At 43.2% G+C, this 10,805-nt stretch overlaps 1 protein-coding gene across 1 annotated transcript; it reads right to left on the reverse strand.

Moving 5' to 3' along the window:
• Positions 1–2,882: 2,882 nt before the first annotated feature.
• On the reverse strand, positions 2,883–5,940 carry LOC141167316 (uncharacterized). The gene is made up of 3 exons (XM_073654740.1): positions 5,756–5,940; positions 4,054–4,157; positions 2,883–3,844 (listed from the first exon to the last, which is right to left on the reverse strand). Exons 1-3 carry the CDS (start codon positions 5,938–5,940, stop codon positions 2,883–2,885), a joined length of 1,251 nt encoding a protein of 416 aa, XP_073510841.1.
• Between the last annotated feature and the right edge of the window lie 4,865 nt (positions 5,941–10,805).

A 10,805-nucleotide genomic window follows, 5' to 3' on the forward strand; every position in this document is an offset into this window, starting at 1 on the left:
GTCCCGCCCTGTTAACAGGAAGAGAAACTGCTGCTGTGTTGACAGGAAGCCGCTCAATGACTAGCGCCAGGTACAACAAGCAGGTAGTTGCCTCTGTTAGCAGATACATGTCTGTTAGGGCTAAGGCACTTCTTTTTTTAAAGTCCTGGATATCCCCTTTAAGACTGTTCTCCATAAAAAAAAAGGCCATTCTTTGCATTCCTCTTAATAGTACCATTCAAAGTTCTTCCTCAGAATACTATTACCTCTATCTTTATAAAAGTACCATCCTCAAAGTCTTCATGAAAATGTTAAAAACATATTTTCTCACAACAGTGCCATTCAATAACATTAATACTACCCCCCACAGCACTTCCCATAACATCTATTCACAATGCCTCCCACTCAGGCATTCATAATCCATGTGATGTCTAGGAATAGGACAAAACAACATGGGCCACCAAATTAAATTTACTTTGTAATCTTAGTGGCTGACAGTGAAGAGCACAGCAGCTGATGGCAAACTTAACTTGACTGCTGCGCTCTGCATAGGAACCTACCAGTGGTGCAGATCAAGACGTTAACTCTGCACTGCTCCATAAAGAAGTGGCATAGGGACAGGGGGGACAAAAAAAATTCCCCAACTACAACAGGCGCGGAGATCTTCATATCTGTATACAAAATATAGCAGTGATTAATTTCTAAGGCAGGTGTAAATTTACCTGCCAGTTGCCAGTTTTCTTTGCACGGAGCCTGTACGGAGGCACACAAAGTCCCCTTCACATAGTTCTACAGAGTCATGTGTAATTTGTGTGCCACCATATGGTGCTTCATTTTGGCACTCTATTGTGAAGATACACTACTTTGTAAACAATGATTTGGGACATTCTATAAAACAGTTCACATTTCTTCTCTTGGTTTCCAATGGCATAGAGAAGTACTGTAAAGGTTCATGACAGCGGGTATCAGCGAGTCATGGGGTTCAATATAACTCACCCATAGCTAACTGACCCCCCTTTCAAATAAACACGCCACACATTATATGCTGGATTAAATTGGCCACAGCAGCCGTTTATTAACATATAAATACAAACATTATAAACCATATCCTAAAGGGGTGGTCCTCGAAGCCCCAAACTATTTTAAACCAAGAAACCAACTGTGTCCTTATGTCTCAGGCCAGATTGCGTATTACCTCTAGCCGCTAAGCACCAGCTCAGAGGCTCCAATTCAAACAGCCTGGCCAATGAAACATGCCCAAATCACGGGTCCTCTGATCCATTCCCCATGGGATCAACCACCCGAGACCACTGAATACCATGTAGGGGGGTCCAGAACTTCCCGAGGTTCCCCCCCCACTGATCCACCATTAACCATGAACACCAACTTCGAGGATCCCCCCTTGCCAGCTGCCATGACAAAGCATATTAAAATCACAATAAAACAATCCTCAGAATTTTGAAATTGTTCCACTGAGGATTCGAAAAAATGGGTGGGTGGGAGATGTTGCTTAAGAGATGATGGCAACCTGAAATGGCTGCCAAATCCCAAATGGCCATCCCTATATACCCCACTCCTCCCCCACACATGCCCCTACCCCCAAAATACCCTCCCCTACAATATACACCAATCAAATTGAAGATAAGCACCTACCCGAACACTAGTCACCCCTACCTAAGCAAGCCCTTCCCCCTGTATCCCGCATTAACCCTGTCATGCCGGCCTCCCTCTAAAGCCTGTGGCTGAGTATGGCCTCTCTTGACAGCGGGTATCTGCGAGTCATGGGGTTCAATATAACTCACCCATAGCTAACTGACCCCCCTTTCAAATAAACACGCCACGCATTATATGTTGGATTAAATTGGCCACAGCAGCCGTTTATTAACATATAAATACAAACATTATAAACCATATCCTAAAGGGGTGGTCCTCGAAGCTCCAAACTATTTTAAACCAAGAAACCAATTGTGTCCTTATGTCTCAGGCCAGATTGCGTATTACCTCTAGCCGCTAAGCACCAGCTCAGAGGCACCAATTCAAACAGCCTGACCAATGAAACATGCCCAAATCACGGGTCCTCTGATCCATTCCCCATGGGATCAACCACCCGAGACCACTGAATACCATGTAGGGGGGTCCAGAACTTCCCGAGGTTCCCCCCCCCACTGATCCACCATTAACCATGAACACCAACTTCGAGGTTCCACCCATGCCATGAGCACAAATATTCTGACCCCTCAAATATTTGTGTCCCTCCACACTCTTAAACCTTTTTCTATGCCTTCTTGAATTGCCAGACACCACATATCCATACCAACCGCGTTCAAGTGTACCCCATCCCTCCTCCAGAACTCCCCTTCTCCCAACTCTAATTCCAAATGACGTATGGCCAAGGCCCCATTTCTCACCATGAAACGCGTCACCGCCCTATTTATTTTTACCCAGGCCCTATTGATTCCATCATTTGATCGGGCCCCTCGCCAGATTTTCCGTGGAACAATGTCTGACCAGATAACTAAAACCTTCAGAAACATTGCCCACAATCTTAGTATATCAAATTTGATATCTATGATAAGTTCCCTACATGACCTCTTACACAGGTCATTACCACCTAAATGTAACACCAGCAAATCAGGGATCCGATCAAGCCTTGCAAAGTGATGGAATTCCGCCAGGAATTGACGCCAAACCATTCCCCGCTTTCCAATCCACCGAAGAATAGCTTCATCCACCGAAAATCCCAACTGACGGCCGGCCGGCCTCACCGCTGCCCGCAGTGCAGCCCAGAAATCAAAAGAATGGCCCATTATCCATACGAGTCGGGGACCCACATCTGTAAAGTTAAACAAAATATGACTCTAAGAGACAGTAACATCAAACCAGAACTTAAAACATGCTCTTCATTATACCCAAGCCGGGCGTATGTATGACCTAAACCGTATGGATTCCCAATGCCCAATTTTCTTAACCAACTCATCACCCAACCCCCTCCTGGCTGCCTCAGTGGCTGCACCAATCCTGAAAGAGTGACCGCTAAAATCTTTTGGCGAAATGCCGCCAGCTTTCAGACACTTCTTCAGCATGGCTATCAACTGAAAGCGAGACAAAAAGGAACCGTCCTCATGAACCAATAATGGTGATTCGGACCCCCCTACACCTAGCCCAAATTCACTCAAACAACGAACAGGACACATGTCAGACCCAGCGACTGCGAACAATACCACTTTACACCCTTTCCTGAATTGATCGGTCTTTGAAAAACGAATGAAAACCTCTACCCTATCCGAATATAAGTCCACGTCATCCTTCAAAAGACCCCCACTGACAAATCTTGATGGGCTAACCAACTCCCCTAAACGTAACGCCCCAAAAAAGGCCAAAGAAAAAGCTAGCTGAAATAGTTTGACTTCCCATGGAGACTTACAAACTGACCCAAGAAGTTGTCCCAGTGTTAACAATAATCCATATGATATTGGCCGCCTGCAGTCTCTCACCTTCCAGCCTTTTCGCCAACCTTTCAATGCCTGGCGGACCAAAGTTGCTTTTGTTACGTCCGGAAGACCCCTTATTTTAAAACCAAAAGCCAAGCCAGCCATAAAATTATTAATTTTTGGCACCGACCAACCTTCCTCCCAGCAATGATCAACCAATAAAAATAACAGGCTATCACTCTCTAAAGGATATCGCATAGTAGCTTTCCATTCCTCCCACTGCTGCCAAGCAACCTCATATGATGACCAGGTCCTTGTAGATAATTTTTGACCAATCAATTTCTTTACAGCTCGAATGGAAGATTCCATAATTCTGGAGGGCATACCAAACCTGTCGACGATGCCTGAGGAGCCGGCAACCGGAACTGATCCCACTGCGAATGAGAAACAGCATTAACGGTTGAGATTAAAGGATCCAACCTGAACTCCGCCACTATCCACATGTTCAAAGATAAGCTAATCAGCACCAGCCGTTGCAACACTTTTACTACCAGTGGCGATGCAGCCGACAGAGAATTAATAGCCAACACTACCCCTTGGTTCTTGCAAGAAAAACAAATCTTTTTATTCTGAAAGTACTCACCCCATAGCGCCAGAGAGACCACGATGGGGAAAAGATTGATCAATGTATGATTATCCAACAAATTCCGATCACGCCATGACGCTGGCAATTTTTCCTCAAACCAACTACCACGGAAAAGGATAGCAAAACCTTGTTTCTTTGACACATCTATGCACAATCCCAATTCACTGGCATTCACGACTGGGGCAATCCAGACCGACTTGCCGTTATAAGACTCCAAAAATTGGGCCCAAATTCCCAAATCATCCCGTAACTCCTTGCGCAACCTAATGAAGTGATGAGGTGATTCAGCTCCAGCGGTTGCTAATGATAAACGCCTACAGAATGCCCTGCCCATTGGCATAATACGACACGCGAAATTCAATTTTCCTAGAAGAGACTGTAATTCACGCAAAGTAATTTTATGCAGTTTTTTAACTGTGGATACCAGTTCCAACAGATCAACAACCGACACCGGACCTACAGTCTTCTCGACAGCCAACGGCACTCCAAACTTCTTAGCCACACTCTCCATAGTGTGCAACAACACCGAACAATCGGGAGAATTAGCAGGACCCACATATAGAAAATCATCCAGATAATGAATGCAGGAATTCAAACCGGAAACATCCTTAACAACCCATTCAAGGAATGTACTGAATGTTTCAAAGTACGCACAGGACAGCGAGCAACCCATCGGGAGACACCGGTCTACAAAAAAGCTACCATTCCAATAGCAACCCAATAAATGCATGCTCTCCGGGAGTACTGGTAACAGCCTAAAAGCCGCCTCTATGTCAATTTTTGCCAATAATGCCCCCTTTCCAAAAAACCGAACCCAACCAACTGCCATGTCAAAGGAAGTATAACTCACTGAACACAAATCAGGGTCAATACCATCATTCACCGACGTGCCCTTTGGAAAGGAGAGATGATGAATTAACCTATATTTACCCAATTCCTTTTTTGGGACAATGCCTAATGGAGACACATGTAAGTTTTTTAAGGGCTTGTAGGCAAAAGGCCCAGCCATTCTCCTTAAAGACACTTCCTTTTCTAATTTGTCCGCAACCACCTCCGGAAACTGTAACGCGGATTTCAAATTTTTTGCATGAAATTGATTCTTGCTATTAATGAACGGTATCCTAAAACCAACATCAAAACCCTCTTCTAATAGCGAGGCCGCTGCCCTGTCTGGGTATCTACTTAGAAATAGCTGTATCTCTGCGAGACGCACCGGCGTCACCCCTTTTTTCATTGCCTTCACTGCTTCTGAATTTACCCCCTCTGAAACATCTGGATGCGGTATGGCTGCCACCGCATGAGGAGCAGTCGTGTTTAAATTTACACTTATTTCCGAACTTACAGGATCCTTCATTGAAAAGGAAACATAATCCTCTTTGAACAGCTGACGAGTGTCCCGACTGACCGAGACCGCCGCCGCTCCCAAGAAAGGGCTGATTAGTATGACCACTCCTGCTCGGTGCTGTTACCTTCAGCCATAGGGCAATATCCTTATGGTCCCAACGGATACTAGGACGTACCGCTTTCCTCTGATGAAATTGTTCGTCATAGCGTAACCAGCCCTGTCCCCCATAAACCCTATAAGCTTCCCCGATTGCAAGTAACAGAAAAGCCCCGAACAATTTTCAGGAGCTTTCTCACCTATCACATTGGCTAATATCGCAAATGCCTGCAACCAGTTCGCGGTATCAGGCGTTACCTTCGTTTTTCTTCATCCTCCTTCTTGGAATCATCCTTTTTAGCCCTATCTAGATTGAAGCGTTCCAATGGAAGTAAAGAGAATATGTTTACATATTCCCCTTTCCATATCTTCTCTCTGACCTCAAGCTTCAAATGACCCCCCAGAGGCCCCTCAAAGCAAACATAAACTTCCCCTTTTGCCATATCATTTAATCTTACATTATCATCTTTATCTTTTTCACCCTCACCTCCCCCAATTTGTGTAGGTCCTGAAATGGACTGAAATGGAGCTACCTAACCCACTCTGTCCCAGCTGAGGTGATTGAAAATTACCCAGCCATGCAGAAGTAGGCGATACTATGCCCTGTGACACATTCATCCCCGTCCCCAGTAAAACAGCTAAATCCCTTAAGCCCTGCATGAGTAAACTAATGCTCCCGCCAAACCCCCAGGGACGTCCTGACTAGAGATGAGCGTTGTTCTACTCGAACTGTTCGCCAATCTCAAATTCGAGCTGTTTTGGGCGGTGTTCGAGCCGGTCGGCGAACACGAACAATTTGAGAAAAATTCGGCTGTTCGAGGTTATGTTCGATAACTGTTCGTGCACCAAAATCATAACTGGATTTTTTCTCAGTAATGATGAAAATTAATGTTAATACGCAGTTTGAGTGTACAGCGGGGCGGGGGGAGGGGCAGGGGATGGATCTCTGCAGGAACAATGAAGATCTCCATTTTTTTTTCTCTTTCCCGCATTTGCAGTGGGGAGGTGCAATCTGTCAGCCTATCAGCAGCGCATACACGGAGCGAAGTGCTTTTCTTCACACAAGCAAGGGCATGTGTGATTGGCAGTGTATGTCACATGTCCTTGCCCTATAAGACCAAGCCATTTTCCCCGTCGCCACCATTTTCTCACTGCTGCAGCTGCGTGTTAGACGACACCGCTGTTGCTGTGTGCGCTATACCTTGTTAATTTCAAGCCAATTTTCGCACAAATATACAGATAGCTTGGGAGTAGGGAATAGTTGTGATTGCAGTCCTTTTAAGGACTAGGTTACAGCATTTCCTACGACTTTTATCAGGCAGGTCTGTGCTCTTAAATAGATAGATTGTGGGAGTAAAGACTAATTGTAATTGGAGTCCTTTTCAGGACTAGGTTACATCAGTTCCTATCAGTTTTTGCCAGGCAGGTCTGTGCCAGTGCTGTGCAAGTTTTTTTCACAGCATTTGGCTGAATCTAGCAAAGCTAATCCTTTTTGGCCTATTGCAGAGTGTGTTAGTCAGTGGAGTAGCCTATCTGTGTTGCAAGATATACCACCTGTGTATAGAATACCAATTTTTTTACTGCACCTAGTGAAGTAAAATCTTTTGGGCATAGCATCATTCTATTAGTCCATCTATACTGACCTCCATCAGGTTGCAAATTAAAAATAATTTTTTTCTTCATTTAGCTCTGAAAAAATATTTGGGCTTCTAGCAGTGTGTGGGACTTGTTCTATTAGTCCTTCTATACTGACCTCCAGCAGGTTGCAAATTGAATATAATTTTTTTCTGCATCTAACTCTGAAAAAATATTTGGGCTTCTAGCGGTGTGTGGGACTTGGTCTATTAGTCCATCTATACTGACCTCCATCAGGTTGCAAATTAAAAATAATTTTTTTCTGCATCTAGCTCTGAAAAAATATTTGGGCTTCTAGCAGTGTGTGGGACTTGGTCTATTAGTCCATCTATACTGACCTCCATCAGGTTGCAAATTAAAAATAATTTTTTTCTTCATTTATCTCTGAAAAAATATTTGGGCTTCTAGCAGCGTGTGGGACTTGTTCTATTAGTCCATCTATACTGACCTCCATCAGGTTGCAAATTAAAAATAATTTTTTTCTGCATCTAGCTCTGAAAAAATATTTGGGCTTCTAGCAGTGTGTGGGACTTGGTCTATTAGTCCATCTATACTGACCTCCATCAGGTTGCAAATTAAAAATAATTTTTTTCTTCATTTATCTCTGAAAAAATATTTGGGCTTCTAGCAGCGTGTGGGACTTGTTCTATTAGTCCATCTATACTGACCTCCATCAGGTTGCAAATTAAAAATAATTTTTTTCTGCATCTAGCTCTGAAAAAATATTTGGGCTTCTAGCAGTGTGTGGGACTTGGTCTATTAGTCCATCTATACTGACCTCCAGCAGGTTGCAAATTAAAAATAATTTTTTTCTGCATCTAGCTCTGAAAAAATATTTGGGCTTCTAGCAGTGTGTGGGACTTGGTCTATTAGTCCATCTATACTGACCTCCATCAGGTTGCAAATTGAATAAAAAAAATTTCTGCATCTAGCTCTGAAAAAATATTTGGGCTTCTAGCGGTGTGTGGGACTTGGTCTATTAGTCCATCTATACTGACCTCCATCAGGTTGCAAATTAAAAATAATTTTTTTCTGCATCTAGCTCTGAAAAAATATTTGGGCTTCTAGCAGTGTGTGGGACTTGGTCTATTAGTCCATCTATACTGACCTCCATCAGGTTGCAAATTAAAAATAATTTTTTTCTGCATCTAGCTCTGAAAAAATATTTGGGCTTCTAGCAGTGTGTGGGACTTGGTCTATTAGTCCATCTATACTGACCTCCATCAGGTTGCAAATTAAAAATAATTTTTTTCTGCATCTAGCTCTGAAAAAATATTTGGGCTTCTAGCAGTGTGTGGGACTTGGTCTATTAGTCCATCTATACTGACCTCCATCAGGTTGCAAATTAAAAATAATTTTTTTCTGCATCTAGCTCTGAAAAAATATTTGGGCTTCTAGCAGTGTGTGGGACTTGGTCTATTAGTCCATCTATACTGACCTCCATCAGGTTGCAAATTAAAAATAAGTTTTTTCTTCATTTAGCTCTGAAAAAATATTTGGGCTTCTAGCAGTGTGTGGGACTTGGTCTATTAGTCCATCTATACTGACCTCCATCAGGTTGCAAATTGAATAAAAAAAATTTCTGCATCTATCTCTGAAAAAATATTTGGGCTTCTAGCGGTGTGTGGGACTTGGTCTATTAGTCCAACTATACTGACCTCCATCAGGTTGCAAATTAAAAATAATTTTTTTCTGCATCTAGCTCTGAAAAAATATTTGGGCTTCTAGCAGTGTGTGGGACTTGGTCTATTAGTCCATCTATACTGACCTCCATCAGGTTGCAAATTAAAAATAATTTTTTTCTTCATTTAGCTCTGAAAAAATATTTGGGCTTCTAGCAGTGTGTGGGACTTGTTCTATTAGTCCTTCTATACTGACGTCCAGCAGGTTGCAAATTGAATATAATTTTTTTCTGCATCTAGCTCTGAAAAAATATTTGGGCTTCTAGCGGTGTGTGGGACTTGGTCTATTAGTCCATCTATACTGACCTCCATCAGGTTGCAAATTAAAAATAATTTTTTTCTGCATCTAGCTCTGAAAAAATATTTGGGCTTCTAGCAGTGTGTGGGACTTGGTCTATTAGTCCATCTATACTGACCTCCATCAGGTTGCAAATTAAAAATAATTTTTTTCTTCATTTAGCTCTGAAAAAATATTTGGGCTTCTAGCAGTGTGTGGGACTTGTTCTATTAGTCCTTCTATACTGACCTCCAGCAGGTTGCAAATTGAATATAATTTTTTTCTGCATCTAGCTCTGAAAAAATATTTGGGCTTCTAGCGGTGTGTGGGACTTGGTCTATTAGTCCATCTATACTGACCTCCATCAGGTTGCAAATTAAAAATAATTTTTTTCTGCATCTAGCTCTGAAAAAATATTTGGGCTTCTAGCGTTGTGTGGGACTTGGTCTATTAGTCCATCTATACTGACCTCCATCAGGTTGCAAATTGAATAAAAAAAATTTCTGCATCTAGCTCTGAAAAAATATTTGGGCTTCTAGCTGTGTGTGGGACTTGGTCTATTAGTCCATCTATACTGACCTCCATCAGGTTGCAAATTAAAAATAATTTTTTTCTGCATCTAACCCAGCCAATAGTTTTGGCCTAATACCACAGTTTGGCCACTCAGCTCTGCTCGGTTACCATCCATTGTTTTTTTGTGCAAACAACTCCAGAGTTGTGAATTAGTTAACCACCAAAATGAGTGGAAAAAGGCCTGCTGCTGGTGGAAAGGGGAATAGGCGTGTTGGGAAGGGGAAAAAAGGTTGTGTCCGTGGGGTAGGTGCAGAAGAAAGACCATCTTCCAGCCAAACTAAAATGTCTACTTCTTTTAGCGGACAATGTGATAAGATCCCTTTCTTACGGCCACGCCAATCGCTACAAATTCCAGATGAGGCACAAAAACAGCAGGTGCTTCAACGGATATCAAGTGCTCCTTTAAGTGGGCTCTCCTCCACATCAACTTCAACATCACAAATACTCCAGTCCTCAAAGGTGTCACCCAAATCGCACTTGCTTCCTCACAGCTCCCAAATCTCCAGCTGCCCGTCTGAGTATGAGGTAGAACAGATGGTTGAGTCTGCAGAGCTGTTTACTCATACTATAGCCTGGGAATCAGAGGTCGACTCCAGCGCTTCTGTGAATCCAGACGAGGAAATGATCTGCACTGATGCCCAGAATCTTTATGAGTCGGATCCAGGACCAGACGCAGAAGGTTCTGACCATAATGTAGACCCTCATTCCCAAACTGTAACTCCTGTTGGTGGAGACAATGAGGAAGACGATGATAAGACTCAAATACCTGATTGGAGCGACAACTTTAGTTTTTTGTCAGGGCAGGAACAGGTTGGCTCTGAGGACGATGGGTGTGATAACGCACAGGGTGATGATGATGAGGTCGGAGATCCCACTTACTGTCAACCCACAGTCAGCCAAGAGATGAGGTCAGCAGAGGAGGTGGAGGAAGATGCTAGTGACGACGAGGTCAGGTTGCGCCTTCCTGGACAGAGACGTAGTACTGGAAGCACGTCAACAACTGCATCCTCAAACACAACTCTGCCTCTCACCACAAGTCGTGGTGGCTCTTCAGGTCGCATGGGTGCTAAGCCTTGCATAGCCTGGGCATTTTTTCAGATCGATAAAGATGACCCAACTCGTGTTATCTGTAACATTTGTC

Source organism: Phyllobates terribilis, unplaced genomic scaffold, assembly GCF_046119375.1.
Source record: "Phyllobates terribilis strain yellow unplaced genomic scaffold, ASM4611937v1 Scaffold_11__3_contigs__length_659146591, whole genome shotgun sequence".
Classification (NCBI taxonomy): domain Eukaryota; kingdom Metazoa; phylum Chordata; class Amphibia; order Anura; family Dendrobatidae; genus Phyllobates; species Phyllobates terribilis.

Excerpts from the sequence above, each read along its gene's own strand:
- LOC141167316 (XM_073654740.1), bottom strand. The coding sequence starts at position 5,940 with ATGGCAAAAGGGGAAGTTTATGTTTGCTTTGAGGGGCCTCTGGGGGGT. Across the intron at positions 4,158-5,755 it reads GAGGATGAAGAAAAACGAAG|TTGGTTTGAGGAAAAATTGC; the intron begins GTAACGCCTGAT and ends TTTCCGTGGTAG. Across the intron at positions 3,845-4,053 it reads GGTCTCTCTGGCGCTATGGG|TGGGATCAGTTCCGGTTGCC; the intron begins GTGAGTACTTTC and ends TCTCATTCGCAG.